The 18,136-nt window shown below is 41.4% G+C and overlaps 2 protein-coding genes across 4 annotated transcripts in view; one reads left to right on the plus strand and one right to left on the minus strand.

Annotated features, from left to right (window-relative positions):
• Supt3h (SPT3 homolog, SAGA and STAGA complex component) overlaps window positions 1-18,136 on the minus strand; it is a 326,190-nt gene that overhangs the window by 209,968 nt on the left and 98,086 nt on the right. The gene's annotated exons all lie outside the window — the stretch shown is intronic.
• Window positions 7,821-9,018, plus strand: LOC116899141 (putative uncharacterized protein ZNRD1-AS1). Its single transcript, XM_032900681.1, has one exon. The coding sequence runs from the start codon at window positions 8,439-8,441 to the stop codon at window positions 8,934-8,936; it is 498 nt and encodes a 165-aa protein (XP_032756572.1). The 5' UTR covers window positions 7,821-8,438; the 3' UTR covers window positions 8,937-9,018.

Below are 18,136 nucleotides of genomic sequence, written 5' to 3' on the forward strand. Positions count from 1 at the left end.
CAGGAGAGGGATGAGGAGGTGGCTCAGTCAGGAAAGAAGAAGGACGAGGATTCACTTCCCCAGCACATAAGCCAAAAACCCAGGCATGGTGATGTCCATCTATCACCCTGACGATGGAAAGGTAGGGACAAGCAGATCCTTAGAATCCCACAGTTGGCCAGCCACCCTACCTAAGTCAGGGAGTTCTAGGTTCAGACAAAGAAACTGGTCTCAGAAGGACAACAACAGACATGCTAACATAAAAAGAGTCTCACAGGGCCCCAATCCTAAACAGAGAGCTTCAGGAAAGTAAGGAAAGCTGAAAGATGGAAAATGTTTTCCCCAGGAAAGAGACCCTAATTGGTTCTACAGTACCAAGTGGCCAGTGCTGAAATTATGTAAATACAAGTAACATTATATAGACTGAACAGGGTGTGTGCGTGCATGCGTGCGTGTGTGTGTGTGTGCACAATTAAAAAGAGGCAAGAGGCCATGAATTTGAGAGAGTAAAAGGCAGGGTGCATGATAGGGGGTGGAGGGAGGAAAGAGAAAGGAAGAAATCATGTAATCACATTGTAATTTAAGACAAACTGGCAAGGCTGAAGAGAAGGTACAGCATTTAGGACCACATGCAGCTGTTCCAGAGGACGTGAGTTCAGTTCATCTGCACGCAGGCTGGGGTTTCTAATTGCCTTTGACTCCAGCTCCAGAGTATATGACACGCTGTTCTGATGTTCATGGGCACATGCACACACATACACACATAAAGACATAATAAAATATAATCATACACAGATGTGCTCCATACATATATGCACATGCACCCAGACATAAAAAGTATGTGCACACACACACACACACACACACACACACACACACACATACACACACACACACACACATATTACACAAAAACTTTAAGAGCCTTGGTCCACCAATCTCACCGTGCCTTCCCTCCCACAGGCTGCAGAGAGCCACACAGAGCACTCTGCCTTACTGATGTTCAGGCTCCTTGAGGGCATAGTGTCTTCCATGACATTGATTCTACTTCCAGCCCCAAAGCAGCTATTTCTTCAGTGCATAAGACCTGCCCTGCTGGTCTAAACTCCCACATTAGTAGGCTTACACCACACAAGGATAAATGTTCAGTTCAATGCCATTCCCTAGCACTACTTCCTGTTTGGCTTATTGGATTCAAATATTGTTGTCACAGAACAATATGGTAAAGCCAGCAAAATTAAGTATTGTATGTATTGCTTCCTTTTTATCTTAAGAGGAAAAGCCTTATACACACAAATACTAAATAAAGACTTAATAACTACAATGGTCTGAAATGTACTGGAGAAAGTATAACTCTTTAGGATGCTTTTGAAAGATAAAAGTAAGATAAAAAGATAATGAATGAATAGTGATAGGTAGCACTACAATTTAAGAGGGCAACCTCAACACCAACCATATTCTCAGTAGGCACGGCCTTCAGCCACACATTTGCATCTAAGACAATTTCAATGGAAGCCAACACTGAACAAGGGAAAGAAAGTATGATGCAGTTCTAGGGACTTCTTACTTTGATCAAGAAAAATAAAAGGCCTTCCATGAATTTTAACTACTTCTTTTAGCCTAAATGCCACCAAATACACATCCCTAGCTCTTAGGCAAGAGTAGAAAGATAAATACAAGTGACCCTCCATGTTTGTAATGTTCTGCTGCACTTCTGCACTCTGCATACATGAGACATCGTGCCCAGGGTCTTCACAAGGGACAACAGAGCTGAGCGGTCCATGTGCACTTCCCCCTCAGCTGAGGTCTACGGAGACACTCTGCCCTCCTGCTCAGCTCACACAAGTGGTGACAGGAGGGGAAAGACACATGATTGCTTGTGAAATACCCTGAGCCAGGCCCGTGGCTGTGAATCATAGCGTCTCAGCCTATGCCATTCTTTTTTTGGAGGGGGGTATGGGACATTTAGAAAATGGAGCATATCTGTAAGAAGCAAATATGAAAGGCAGAGGGCAGGAAGCGAGGTCTTACAGCCCATGTTACCTTGTTGTCTGTTTTCTTCCTGCCTCTAGATCCACCTAGATTGTGAGCAAAACCCCATACATTCTTGCTCCCACCCAAAAGGCATCCCATGACCTCCAGCATGTCGTCCTCACCCAAACAAACTGGACCCTCAAACTCCTGGCCAACATCCCTTCATTCCTTCTGCTGCTTTGTGGTAAGAATTGGTCACTGGAGGAGAGAAGCAGATAACCCAGAGAACCTACTGGGCAGCACAGTAGGCTACCAATGGCTTTTACTCACAATCTAGCTGGATGGGGCAGCCTCAAAAAGTCAATCCACATCCTGAATCTGAGGCCGCTGCTGTTGTTGTTTTTGTTGTTGTCGATGGTGGTGGTGATGGTGTTGGTGGTGGTGTTGGTGGTGGTGGTGGTAGTGGTGGTATTGGTGGTGGTGGTATTGGTTGGTGGTGGTGGTGGTGGTGTTAAAGAGGAAAACAGAATCTACTAGAGTTAGTTGTCTTTAGGATTGAAGATCCAGACAGCTCCAGGACATATATTTAGACACATGGTTTTCTAAGAGCAGCAGGCTGCTATTTGCTGGTTTAGCACCTGTGACCGTCTTCGAGATCCTATGACAGTAAGAGCTAACTATGTGTAAGGCCTGGAGAGACAGCTCAGAGGTTAGGAATACTGGCTGCTCTTCAAGCCAACCTGGGTTTGATTCCCAGCACCCACATGATGATTACACCAGTCTGTAACTCAAGCTGAAGGGGATCTAGCTACATCTGTGCCCTCTCCTGACTTCCACTATCAGCATTTATCAAGTGCCCATTTGGTGTCTGGTTACCTCTGTGCTCTGAGGAGCTCTGGCAAGTTCTGATTTTATAGAATTTAGTATATTTTCCTTAACTCATTTAATTAGAGATGGTGATCTCACTGTTGCCCAGACTACTGAATTTGATTTTATTTTCCTATTAAACCCCAAATCTGGCAAGTCCTCCAGAAGCCCACACTGCTGCTGCCATTTCCTTTCCCTTTCTTACCCTGCCGTGCCCCCCACCCCGCTGTCATCTAAACATGCACTATCTTCTATAACTAAAGCACACATTTTACTTAATAAACCCGAATCTGCTCTATCCAGTAAGAATGGAAATAGAATCCGAGACCTGGTACTCTCACCTACTTTAGCCTTTAAAAATAACAGGGTAATTTAATTTCACTTAACAACAATCCTACAATTACTTTCATTTCTATCTGGCCTAGCATTTCCCCAGGAAATCACAGCTGCTAGTCCATTAACATTGGAATGATGCTATAACTTGTTTAATTTTCTGTTCAAACTGGATAGTGTATAAAATATTATGAGTCCAATATTGATAAAAAGTAATTTTAAGACGTCCTTGAAATCTTAAGCAAGCAAGATTTCCCTTCCTTGGTACTGCGTAAGGATATGGAGCTGCCTTCTACACAACATCATGGCAGCTGTGAGGTCTGAGACGCTTCATCTGGCAGCAGCCATGCTGGTATGAGTGTCAAACTTAAGTGAAATTGGAAGAAACCCAGGAGTACCTGAGGCTGTGGAGAAAACTCAAGATCAGAGTTAATAGAAATCATTGATAATGGGAGCCCCAAGTCAGCAAATGCACGGGGCCGCACAAGGGACCCTGCATTGTACAATGCTAAGAGTGCTCTGTGATGGAAAGACCAGCCCAGACAACCATGAGAGCCACCATCTCCAGTGGACCTGAGTTCAGTGTCAAAAACCTGACCTGCACACGTGCTGAATCATACACACACACACACACACACACACACACACACACACACACACACACACACACACACACACAGAAATAATAATGAATTTAAAAATTTAAGAAAATTAGTAGATGGTTTATAAGCATATTTTATATTTAAATAAAATCATGAAAACTGAAAAGAAAAATAGGGATATCCTGTCCACACAAGGCTCTGCAAACGGTAAGCATTAGACGTGTACTAGCTGCTGCTGTCTGGACTTCTGAAGTATTTGTATCTATATGTGACTCACACATGAGCTTTAACATGAGGAGAACAGGGGCAAGTCTTTCTTACACTCAGGGCTCTGTTACTAAATGTAAATGGTAGAAGGGCAGGCGATGACAACACTGATGTTCCCTAAAACAGATACCTTATTTAATGTTGTAAAGTGTGTGTCATGTCACGTCTTCAGTTTTGTTTGCTCAGAATTTCACACACAAACAAGACATAAATATACTTAGGAAATAAAGGCAGCAGCAACCCTGAGCAAGTGTAAACAAACATGGTGAGCGCACCTACCCAGAATCACACAGGCTATCTTTATCCCAAACCCCAAAACCACCACGGCAGTTTTATGGCTTATGACTGAAGAGAGCCTTTCAAACCAGAGTGCCCCCAATTTGAACAGTAAGTCACTTCAGGTTTGATAAAAGATGAGAATATAATATAATACCATTCGATGGCACCATCAAACTTAGACAACTTCATTGAACTGTCCCTTGTTGCTTATGAATTCATAAAAAATGCCACTTTTTTAAAAAGATGGGATTCCGATGGAGAACAGTATTTACATGTATGTTTTCTCATTTGTATGCGGTGGATAGATAGCACTCCTACATTACCTCTGTATATTTCTATACTGACGGTGATTCAGATTGTAAACCTCCTCAAGCTAGGGATTATAATTTCTTATGATAAAATATGAACCAAATATATTCCCCCAAAGCAACAACAAAGTGAAGATAAATTCCCAACAACAGGACACACAAATAGTACTCGAGAGACCAAATTCTTAAATTTTAACAGATGAAAGATGTGATGAGAAATCACCATGGAAGCTGCCAGTAGAAAGCCATGAGGAACACACTGTACACAAAGAATAGGGATTTCCAAGTATTGGGGAAGGGACTTGTAAACAACTGAAGGCCAATCTCCTGATGCCACAAAGTGAGGAGTTATGGGTAAATTCCTGGTGGATTTCTTAGAAAAACAGTTTAATATCTGTTTACCAAAATAGGACTGTTCTTAATTCTTACTTCTTCACACATATTTAAATTTGTGGTTACTACAGAAAATACTGTGTCTATATAAACTTAAATAGAACAACTTTTTAAGCACAAAGTTAGCTCTGAAGCAACATTTGCTAAACCATTTAGTTTTTCCAATTATATAGACAATGTAAGACTCATTTATTGGTAAACGTGAATAGTAGTGAGCTGGTAAGAGGCCTTGTAGAAAATCAGTCTCTCCCTGCCTCGGCATGTTAGCAGTAGTGTCATCTGCCTGTGAGTGTGGAAATTCTAGTAGCACGGACTATGGAACACTAGAGCTGACTCTGAACTACCACAAAGCAGTCAAGGTTCTGTGGAGTGCTGCTACCACCGACATCCCTCACATCTAGTAATATAAAGGATTCATTCTCTCTAGTAGTTCTAAACCTATGCCTGAGAGCCATAGCTTCCCACTGAGGGCTTGGAATAGGAGGGTTGAGGGAGCACTGGGTCAATGTAAAGGCACAGAGCTATGTATGCACCTATAAAGAGAGAGGCCTAAAGCTTCCTCTCAGAGAAGCCATCACAGATGGCTAACCATGCAGAGCAGCATGTGACCACAAAGCATGGTTACCATTCCTTTCTGTCCACTCCACAACACTTTATCTTTTTTCAATTGTGTCCAATACCACAAAGATATTAAAACATGGTAGATTTCTAGCAAATTATAACAAGTAGCTACGTTGGGGATCTAACCTAATAATGTTGTATTCCATGATATGGAGTCTACCTGGTCTATTGTTCTAGGTCCTTTTAGCAGTGACTAGACATTCGTTGAAATCTTCATTTATTTCTCCTAATATGATTCATCTTAAAACATCACTTCTTTGTCAATATTTTTGCTTAGAAGCCAGCCTAAGCTATAGACCCACCTAGAACTTCCTACCATAAGTTTAGAATCTTAAAAAAAAAAAGTTGTTTATTGTGCATGTGTTCATATCTTAGAGTGTGCAAATGTAACCTTTCACTATTAGGCTGCACTGCCAAACAAGAGAGGTTGTTCCTTACTGTCTTAGAGTTTTATTGCTTGCTCTGGGCTGGCTTACAGTTCAGAAGTTGAGTCCATTATTATGTGGTGGAAAGCATGGCAGTGTCCAGGCAGACATGGTGCTGGAATCTGAGCAGTGTTCTACATCTTCATCTGCAGACGGCAGAAAGAGACTGTGTCACTCTGGGCGTAGCTTGGTCATATCAAAACCCGCCTCCATTGTGACACACTTCCTCCAACAAAGCCACACCTATTCCAGTAAGGCCATACCTCCTAATAGTGCCACTCTGTATAAGGCAAGCGTTCAAAACACCTGAGTCTATGAGGGCCATACCTACTGAAACCACTACTGTTACCAACCTTTTATCTCTGCAACCCTATACACAAGCTCTTTAAGTAAACTAAAAAATTGTTGAAAATGATAGTACCAGGTTTTGAAGCTGATGTAATAGAAAAGGTAGTTCTTTGGGACAACTTACTTATGACAGATCTCAAACTCATATGTGATCATATTCAGAATTCCATAAAAGTAAGGCATCATCCCTGACGAAAAAAGTAGGTAGTTCTAGGATTTAAAACTTGTTTACAGCTATCATTTCATATTGGAGATTATAAAAAACATAACAGGACTAGTAGATTCCTTTAGGATTAAATGAGGCTTTGGGGTGAAGACCTCATCAACTTGTTCCTAATGAGTATTCCCTACTAGCACCTCCTAGTAACTTGATCAGACTTCCACAAGGGCTCAGGATGGATGGTTAAAATTGGCTTTATCTACTGAAACTGCTTTACAAAGTGACATATCAATGTATGCTTACAGGTACAGCACCATGATAGCTGTATTCCTGAAGACCCAGTGGTGGCTGGGAATAAATCTCCTTGATTTCCTAGATATAACACCAGGTTACCCTTTTAACCTTCATTCCTTTCTTGTACTATAATGGAGGTTTATGCTCTGGAGTCATTTGAGCTTATGCCATCAAGAGGAATGGGGACAGGAAGTGACTGGTTTGAGAATAGCCCTGCTCAGCATTGTGGATCTTGAAGGCATAATCACTATTTCTACTGCTTCCACAAGCTTATGAAGAAACAGCACATTTTCTTGTTAGTTGTTTGTTTATAGCACTTTTATATTCAAAACAAGAGGTTTTGGGCTTTTCGGACGGGCAGGATTAAGTACAGTGAAGCTGAAGAAAACCAGGTGTAGAAGGGGCCAGCAAGAGCTGTCAGGGACGTGATGTCAGAAGAGAGGTAACAGTGGACAGCTGAGAGAGCGTGAGAAGGCCGGGAGGACAGGCTGGGGAGACTCCCAGAAGGTTGGCGCCTGTGCTTAGATCCACTCTGTCTCTGCTCCAGCTCTCTTCTCATGTATTGGCCCCTGCCTCGATGCTGACACCTGATACCATGTCATTCATTTTTATAGGTAATGTGAACACAAATCACTACAGTCGTTCTGAGGGAACAAAGTCACTATACAATATGCTTTAAATTAGCTACATCACTCCCATTTTCTTGGAACATTTCCCCCATATTGTTTTAAGAGGTGTCTTACTATCCAGGCTCAGGTGATCCTTCTTACTAGGCCTCTGGGGAGGCTTAAACTCCAGGCCAATGCCACCAAGTCCAACAAGAAAAGTTTTTATAAAAATAAACGAAGAAGTCATTTGTTTTGTTTGCCAATGAAACTGCATTATGCAAAAATAAATTTTGGTCTTTAAAAGTAGTGGGCAAGTGTGGAACTTCATCTGTTGGCTTTGAGAAGGGAGCAGACCATCTCAGAAAGGAGGTCTGTGTTGCCATGGCATTTTCAGTCAGGTATTGTGATGTCCTATCAGTTAAGGTAATAGTAGCTCGGGACCTCTGGCCCCCTCCTACAATATCTCTTCACTTGTGTCTCATACAATACAAAACCTAGGAAGTGAGAGGAAAAGAGAAGCCACTGTACTAACTTCCTGAATACTGACTCTGAAACTACAGCTTCCACTGGTCCTGAAACTCTGTTCTTTTGCAGCTGTGAAACGGCTAAGAGCAGTTAACACACTCTTCAGCTTCCTTAGGCCCGCGTTACCTTTTGAACAAGCTACCCTCCCTCACCTTCTTTGGGAGGAATTCTGAGCACTTGGACGGTTTTAGATTGACAAATGCATCTAAAGATACCAGCCGATTAAAAGGCAAGTCTCCACTGGCATGAAGGTTCTGGCCTCTGGAATGCAGGTGGCGTGCATACAGCAGCAGCAAGGCACTTGTCCCTGAGTGACCGGAGGACCATAAGGCGTCAGGGAGTGGGCCTGCTCTCCTGACGACTGGCTTGCCCAGGCAGGCTTACCATGGTAAAACAACAGTGGGCATGATGAGGAGAACGACTCAGGTGGTGGAACAACAGAAGCGACACAGCACATGGAAGGACGAAGACGTTATCACTGTTTCATACCAGAGAGAGAGAGGAAGGAGACTGAACGGCAAGTCTTCTTGCCACTGAACACAGGCCAGGCCAGAGAGTGTAAGAACAAAATGTGCAGACTCTTCCCTAGTGACGGGCTGCCGAGAATTGTGCACAATGTCCCCAGAGCACAGAGAAGACAGCAGGTAAACAAGAGGGAACAGGTGCAAATCAAAGACCACCAGGAACGCATGCTCCGAGGGAGGGAACTGATAGAGCAAAGACTCAAGCAACAGCTCATGAGGAAAGGCGAGAGCCAGCTCCCTTCCCTGGAGAAGCTCGACCGAGTGCAACGGGAGATGCAGGACTTTGAAAAGACTAACGCACACCCGCTTCTGCAGCTACGCACTAAAAGTCTGCTTAGGTTGGAGAGTCTTTTGGAGATGTCTCAGGCAGAAGATGAAGGGAAAACAGCTATAATCAAAAGCAAGGCCTGGCCCTGCCACCGCTTCTGAGAAGTCATGTACGAAAAATCAATGATCAGTAAACTTTCAGTGCCTTTTGTGGAAAAAAACAATACCAGGAATTAAATAAAACCTTTTTAGAACCACTGTGTCATTTGGCAAGATCGTGCAGTAATTCTGACACCCCATCTTGCTTATGGGAGCTAGAAGGGACAGAGATGGGACAAAGATGGCTCAGTGGTTAGGCACTTGCTGCTGTTGCAGAGCACCCCGGTTCAGTTCCCAGCATCCATGCAGTGGCTCACGACCATCTGAAACACTAGTTCTAGGGGACCTGATGCCCTCTTCTGGACTCCACGGGCACCAAGTATGTTAGTGCATAAATATGCATGCAGGCACAACACTCCTACACATAAAATATTTTTTAAAAACATTGAAATGAACATTATTCTCCATATTCTGCTTTTCTTTTGAGTTTTTTTTTAAACTAACACACAAAACATCTTTAATAGTCTCCCAAATTAGGAATTATGTATTGTATATTCGTAGAACAGCAAAAACAAAACAGTCAATCTGCCTAATAAGGAGATTCAGGAAAGTAAATATAATTTAAACTAAAAAAATCCAAATGCACAAAATGCTTTAAGAACAAAGAAAAGACCACTCATTTTTATAAACTACAGACTGGCATGAAATACTCAGAATCATAAGTTGGAAACTAAACCTATGAAATAGTCTTTAAAATGCAAATACAATGATTTTAATAGGAATGTATTTCAGGTTCATTTCAACTAATCAAATTTTCACAAGGCAAGCCTCAAAAAAGCCCATGAGCCTATCATATTCATTTGGCCAATATTACAGAGGAAACAGGGGTAGTGGGCGGAGCAAATGGAAGAGGAGGAGTGGCCATTGGAGTGAGGGGTGAGTTAGAGGAGGCGTGGCCACTGGAGTGGGGGGCAGTAAGTGGGAGGGGAGGTCACTGGGTGGGGGGGGTGAAAGTGGGAGAGGGGTGGCCACTGGAGTGGGGGCTTGATGAAGTAGGAGGGGGGCAGTGGCCACTGGGTGGGGGCAGTAAGTGGGAGGGTGGCCACTGGGTGGGGGCAGTGAAGTGGGAGAGGAGTGGCCACTGGAGTGGGGGGCCGTAAGTAGGAGAGGAGGGCCACTGGTGGGGGCAGGTGAGTGGGAGGAGTGGCCACTGGGTGGGGGCAGTGAAGTAGGAGGGGAGGGCCACTGGGTGGGGGGCGGAAGTAGGAGAGGGGGAGTGGCCACTGGGTGGGGGGGCAGTGAAGTGGGAGAGGTGGCCACTGGAGTGGGGGGCTGGTAAGTAGGAGGGGGAGGCCACTGAAGTGGGGGGCTGGGTTAGAGGAGGAGTGGCCACTGGAGTGGGGGCTGGTAAGTAGGAGAGGGGAGTGGCTATTGTCAGCAGAGAGAAAGTAATATCACACCCAAAGCAAAAGACCACCCAAAGACATGGTCCCTGGTGAAGCTGAGGAGGTCAAAGCGGAACTCAGCAGCACCAACAGAAACAATTCTCTTCCAGAATTTATTCACAAAATAAACCAAAAACCATACTTTTTGAGACCCCGTTCTACAGATGAATACCACAGTGACATGTTGATTAGAAAACCATTAAGTAGTAAGGTCTTGTTTCTTCATATCTCACACTACAAGAAACACAAATGGCCACGTTTAGCATGTAGGGGATTGGAAATATTTTCTGAAAAAAATTACTACAGAAAAATGTCACAGCAAAAATTTAAACTTTTTAACAGACCTCCCTTGTGGCATTAGGCCAAGAATTCTCCACATCATGTGGCCTTTTGGCCTAATTTCCTCACTACTATTCTACATGAGACACTGGAAAAGTTCTAGAAGTTTATAGCAAAGAACCGTTTTTGCTTTAAAGAACTTAACCTCTTTCATGGAACAAATGGAATAGAGTCCTTCAATGGGGAGTTAGAGTTTTAATACATACTGAGACTCTGTAAATGATACAGTAATGAGGTACTTCCTCAAAATGAGACAAGAGAATGAAAAAAAAATCAATGGAATGAAAAGAATCGTGCAGACTTCTTGAAAAATAGTCAAACTCCAGGAACAGGAGTATATGACATTTTAAATAAAATAGAGTTTGGAATTCTAATTTCTCCCAAAGGTATCAAATGAGTTCTTGAAGCAAAACACAGTGAGCACCTTTAAGTCCAACCATTCATTTTCATGAGTGCTTATATATTTAAATTCTATACACAATCTTTTGTGAAATATATGAGGGGAAAACTATGTAAGGATTTCAGGTATTTCACTGGGACCACTGGACTGACTAGAGAGTAGATGGTCAAGAAAGAATAAAAACAGATCCGAAGCATTAAGTCTTAGATTTAAAGAGAAGATACCCACTGGTGTTCTAATGGCTGATAAAGGACTGACACGAAGGTAACTAAACAGGCCTTACAACTCCATGAGAAACAGCTCATAACGAGAGGCCTAGAGCCCCAGTAGAAGAGATTCTGATGAGTCTGGTGTGGCGCACACCTTAGCCCTAGCAGAGGCAGGCAGAGCTCTGTGGATTTAAAACCAGACTGGTCTACAAGTTTTAGGCTACACAGGGCTTCATAATGAGACGTTCTCTCAAAAGAAAAAATGTGCAGATGGAAAATACAAATATGAAAACATAGTCAGCAGGTGCAATTAAGGAGCTGAGAATGAAAATATAAACTGTTACTATTTATCATTAAGGCACAAAAAATGACCAAATCCTGTCATTTTAGTGAAACTAAAGACATTGAGTGGTATAAAGCAGGCAGAGAGAAGACAAATTATTGCATGCTTTCACCTGTATACAATAGAATATAAACAGGTTGAGTTCAGGAAAATAAAACAAAAACAAACAAAAACAGCTGAAAGAACAGTGGGTAGTATTGGCCAGAGGAGAGAACACAGAGGGAAATAAGGAAACGTTGGTTGAGGAGCGCAAACCACGGCCAGACAGGATGGCTTGGGCTAAGGCACATTGGGCACTTATAGTTAACATACAATGTTCTTCAATGCAGGTTTTTAATGTCCTTCCCAGAAGCAAGCAAGTTTTAACTGATAACCTCCACATATACGGAAGATCAATATGCAAAGTACCAACAACAGACTGCAATACAGATAGTTACCAATAAACCTTTACAAAAATTTTACTATGGACATAAAAAGAAAATTGCAGGGGGTTGGGGATTTAGCTCAGTGGTAGAGCACTTGCCTAAACCGCATAAGGCCCTGGTTGGGTCCCTAACCGAAAAAAAAAAAGAAAAAAAAAAAAAAAAAAGAAAAGAAAATTGCACGGTTACTATACAATCTAGCAGTCAAGTTTCTTGGCATTTACCATTAGGAATATAAAACTTAAAAAATGCACCACAGGCCTACCCACATGCCACTATAATAGAGGCCCTTTCTTCATCAATGCTCCCTCTTCCAAGATGAATGCAGCTTGTGTCCTGCTGACAAAACCTAGGCAGCACACATGTAAATGTGCTGAACTCTGTGTCTTCTACAGCTTTGGGCTCTGGCAAGGCAGAGGTGTGAGGACATGACAAGTGGTCTAGGTGGAACCCAGATATTGACAAAGCAATCAAACTACAGAGGCTGCCCTCTCATCACGGATAATCACTGCAGACCGCTGTCCAAGTCCACCAAGTCTAACCTGAGTCTAACCGGTAATGTAAAACCTGGCGTTAGATAATACTGATGAAGCTAGCTGACCAACTGCAGCTAACACTGGAGGAGGGGGTGAGTGAGCAATGGAGGATGAGCTACAGGGGAAGAGCCTTTCTGCAACAGAAAACTGTACGAATAACTAGAGTTGATGAAAGCAAAAGAAATGTAGACATTTTGATAATAAAGTTATCTATACTCAAATTTTATGACAAAAGAGTTTTTCAAAACAGTTTTATCAAAGCACAAATTCTCTGGTAAGTCCACTTCAAAGCTATGCCTGCCACTGCCTGCAGCAAAACCATGTAGCACATATGCCCGGAACCCATGATGTCACAGAGGAATGAGGTGTGAGCAAACAATCGGGAATTACTGGGCTTCTGAAACTGGCCTCCTCATGTTGGATACCTACATGTCTTTAACGATCTTTACCGCACTTGCATGTTCACTCAGTTTCCCGAGTACAGTGGTATGGAAAGAACACAGACGTTCAAGAGAGCAATAAAATGCCTAAAAAGGCTCACCTCCAGTCACTGTGCAGAGCCAGCCCTGGCCCCCAGCTCAGGGCCCCATTCACCCAAGCCTTTCTGCTTCCTGGAACAGACTTTTCTCCCATCTTCTGCAGCCATTCACATGGGTGCTTTGTGCTCTGGTCATCAGAGAAGTTCAGGTTCTGAGTCTGACATTACAGATCCTGTCTCTGATATTGACCTTGATCAAGGCTTATGGGGGATATGACACTCCTACCACATTCTGATCTATCTAAGCAAAAGACTATGGAAAAAGTATGACAGTAGGAACAATGCTTTAAAATGAGAAGAAATAAACAAATCTGGATAACATTGAAAAATTAAATAACATGGAGGTGCGGAAGAGACGGCTTAGTAGTTAGGAACACTTGCTGCCCCTCCAGAGGACATAAGTATAGTTCCCAGCACCCACACTGTGCCATGTCACGGACAACCTCCTGTGTGTAGTTCTAGCCTCAGGAAGACGTGATAACTCTGACCTCTGCTGGCACCAGCATGCATGCACACGCACACGCACGCACGCACGCACGCACACATGCACACTTTGAAAAATAAACTTTTTTAAATATAAAGAATAAGTTTAAGTCTTTTTATAAGAGGTATGGTACTATTAACTCAAGTTGGTATCCCACAGATAATTAAGTTTTATTTTGGTTTTGCTCTAAATTATACTAATTGATTATTTAAATAAAATGTTTGTAATCAAAATTCAGAAATTTTTTCTGAATCTTAAAAGGTTTCTCTAAAGAAAATAAAAGGAAAATTCTGTCAATACTCTTCTGACTTGGTATTTCTAAAATGGTCAAACAGATAGTCCTGGGAACGAAAAGTACAAGGAATTTAACAACTTTGAGGCTACAGCTAATATCAACATGGGGTAGCCATGTCCTGCAGAGAATTAAACTACTAAATAAAGTCAATCAGAAATAAAACTATGTGTAAAATCTAAAATGCAGAAGTAACAATCCTGACCTTGGATACACAGACATCATCTACGTTGAAGAGAAAACACATCTTCCTTCAGTTGCATTGCACGGAAAGTTCATGTTATGGCTAGGTCAACTTCTTCTGACTCAATGCTATCTATTGTAACTATGGTGATACTTGTGAAGAACTTTAATGATTCTATTTTTCAAATGTGGCAGTTGAGATTCATTAAGCAACCATCAGCACCATTTATTTTCAAACAGAAACATGGTGTTAGGGATGTATCTGGCGCTAGAGAGTTTGTCTATCATGTGGGAGGCTACAGGCTGTAACCCTGGCACTGTAGGAAAATAGGGAGAGGAATTATAAAAGTGTATGGATAATGGGGAAGGGAAGCAAGAAGGAAAAGGACAGGAAAGGGGTCAGGAACGAGGACAGGAAAGGCAAGATTAGAGTGCAAGTCTGTGCAGTTAAGAACCAAGAGTTGCTCTTGGAAGCTATAAAGTCAAATTAAGAGAATGTTTATATATTCATATGTGTGTGTTGCTTAATAGAAATGCTTTATAAATGCATATGGATGGATCAAGAACCAATTGGAGAACAGAACCACTCCTACATCTCATCTTTTCTATCCAATAAAATACATCCTCTGGACGGGGTCTGGTAGCGCAGGTTCCCTGAGCTTAAAGCAGGACGACAAAAGCTACACGCTACAAATATACAATAATCAGGAAAGTTTGGAGTCATAAATAATTTTACACATTCAGTTTCAAATTTGAAATATGTTTAAAAATGACATTTTAAAAATGATTGCTTTTAATATTTTAAGATTATATCATAATAAAACCATTCTGTAATATAAAAGTATATAAGACATTGCATCAAATTATTGCCCGTATATCTACAGAAACTAATAGTATGTGCCTCAAAAATACACACTGAAGAAATGTAATATAATGCATGTATCCCTCAGAAAAACCGAGTACCTTATATGAGATTAGGAAAGTAAAAATTTGAACTTTAAGATTATAAATATAGAATTTGAGATAATGGAAACTCATGGATGACATGATTTTGACACACATCAAAGATATGTTAATCCTCTAAACTAATATGCTTTTGAAATTATTTTATCTATTTAAGTAAAATTATCTTAAATTTAGAAGGCATAATATGCTACACACACACACACACAAAATCACACACACTCACACAATATACATGTGTGTTACATGTTCCTTTGCCAGTCCGTTCATTCATTAGCAATCACTGACATGGGCAGTCACAATGCACAGCCCTTATACCCCCCAGCACTTGCACATGGGAGGCAGAAGCACATAGATGTCAGTGTTCAAAGCCAGCCTGATCTACATAGCAGGATGCAGGCCAACCAGGGCTACATACATAATAAGACCCCATCTCAAAACTAATCCCTTAATTAACTAACTAGCCAACATGAGGACTATACAGAAATCAGTGGCGTCACTTTGATTATGTTGATGTTTCCCAAATGACATGACTTCAAAACCAAGAAATTCTATTAGCGCTACAATCTATAGTTATTTTTAATTAAATTTATCAGTGACAAAAACACAGCTTTCAGTCATCATTTATGGTATTAACTATACTCTTGCAAGATACCATTTTTCAAGTGAAGTTTACAGATGTAATACTGAGAACTTGTAAGTTTTCAGTAATATTTCTTATTCTTTTTTATTATTTGTATTCTTATACGCACTTGTGGGTTTTGTTTTGAATGAACTGGTGGGTAATGGAAATGGGGAGACAAAGTAGATAGGGAGTGAGGCTAAATTATTGCACAAATAGTGGCCAAACAACTGTGTGATTTTGTAATAAATGAAATAGAGAAAAGGTGGTGGAAATGGAAGAGGCTGATAAAAAGGGAGAAATAAGCAGAACTGTCTGTGTTGGGAAATGGCTCAGTCGTGAAGGGCTTGCCAGGCACTGTGAAGACCCAAGTTTGGACATCCAGAACCTACAAACAGCCATGTGCATCAGTGCATGCTTGCAACCTCAGTACTGGGGAGGCAGAAGCAGGAAAATCTCTAGGACTTGCTGGCTAGTCAGGCTAAGCCAGATCTTAGGCTGATTTTAGCTTCAGGGTTTATGAGAGATACTCTCAAAATAAGGTGAAGAGGGATTAAAGAGACAGCCATAATTGAATCTGGGTTTCACACACAGACATACACACAGACGTACATACAGATGTACGAAAAGAAGAGCTTCCCAGTTGTGCAGGGAGAGGTGAAGGGTGTGTCTTAGCTGCCTAGTTCGTCCTGTGTAGTGCTGTCAGGGCAGAGGAGGGAAGAATTTGCTTGGGTTTCCCCTTGTCTTGTGAAGACCCAGAGCCTTGACACTGAGGGCACTGGGAATATTACCATATTGTGTTTTCCCCATGAAATGTAAAACACTGCTGACCACTGGGAATCAGTGATAAGCTCTTATGTAATGGTAATGACACTTATTTGCAGGACAGAAAAACAATTCTATCAAATTAAAGCCATCATTTGGATTCTGAATAAGATCATGTTTCTTTTTTATTTATAAATATGTCTTGGCTTTGTAATTCCATCATATTTAAATGTTGTCTGGAGTGTCTTTCTAGAAGCCTAGCTAACGTGGACCAGTGAGTCTATAGCTAGGGAGGTATCCTGCCTTCTAGGGTACTGCTGATAGGTGCTGTGACAGACCTTGGCTCCTCCCCTACTCAGTTTTCTCACTTGTATGACAATGTTAATGACGGTCTTAACTGTGGGAGTGCTGGGGGAAGAGCCTGGCACCTGGCATGTAACACGCGTTTACACTCTGGTAAGCGGCTGGCACAGGGATGCTAACTGTGCTTTCCCTCAGTCAAAAGCAGACTTTGGGTTCGATGTTTTAATCTATCGCAGGAGACAAAGGAAGCCTGACGTTCTATGGGTGGAAATAGCCCCCCATTTTTAAAACTGGAGTAGGGGCGCTTGCATGGCTTTAGGATTTAGGCTAACATTCTAAAAATACTGTCCCGCAGCTGTTTAAAATTTATTTTTTTTTTAGACCATAGCACCACTGTTTGGTTGTTTCCAATTTCTCAGACCACAAATAGTAAAAGTGTACTCAGTCTACTGCAAACATAAATAGCAAATGCACGCTTCAGCACTTTTTAAAGGATATGGAAATTGGCAACAAAAACGCAGTTCATGTTGAAAATTTACGACAGCCTGCCATATTTCTTCAGAAATACAATCAGGTAGAAATTAGGAAGATCTCTACCAGCTGGGTGGTATTTTTATGTTTTTTCACTTATATTTTCGCTTGCTGAAAGACTTTCATTATGCAGCTTCTGGCACTTGATAAAATAGAGCAATGGTACCTTTGCTAAAACCACAGTTTCTCTGGTTATGTTTAGCATTACACAAACATCCTTCACCTTAGATATCCTTTCGCATCGGGCATTTAATTGGACATGCACTGAAAAGATGATCTTTCTCCAGAATAGAATACTTTCTGGATATCATTAACTGGCAAAATCGTGTTTTTGAAACTTCAGAGGTATTTGGTTCCATAAAAGGTATTGTGAAAAGGCATGAATACCGGCTGTGCAGCTACAAACTAAAAGAAGGAAACAAAACAGTAGGAAATACGTAAAAGGCCACAACATATACTGTATGTCTCCTAACTATTCTGGGTATGTAAGAAATAACACAACCTCTGCTTGTAGGTTTTGAGAAAGAAAGAAAACATTCATGGTGTGTGAGGTTGTTAAAATAAGTAATATTTAAAGTTAAGTTCAACAAAGAAAAATGGTTTTACACTAGGAATAATTTTCAGAAGTCTATCTCCTTCTTCAAGGTTAACGTGTCTTCCTTTACATAGGTAAATAAGAAACACTAAAAGATTTAAAACCCATAGAACTTAACACTGAAGGGACAGACGACCAGATGATTAAATGCCTGGAGAAAAAATAGCCCTCGGTAATTTTAGAGAATTTATTTATATATTTTGCTTTTCTTGGAAAAAAATAAATGGATAATTCAAAACTTGGTGATTTGGGGTATAGTGGCCCATGCCTGGAGTAAAAGAATCATTTGAACC

Source organism: Rattus rattus, chromosome 4 (assembly GCF_011064425.1).
Source record: "Rattus rattus isolate New Zealand chromosome 4, Rrattus_CSIRO_v1, whole genome shotgun sequence".
NCBI lineage: Eukaryota > Metazoa > Chordata > Mammalia > Rodentia > Muridae > Rattus > Rattus rattus.

Coding starts and splice junctions, on each gene's coding strand:
- LOC116899141 (XM_032900681.1), top strand. CDS start 8,439: ATGGAAGGACGAAGACGTTATCACTGTTTCATACCAGAGAGAGAGAGG.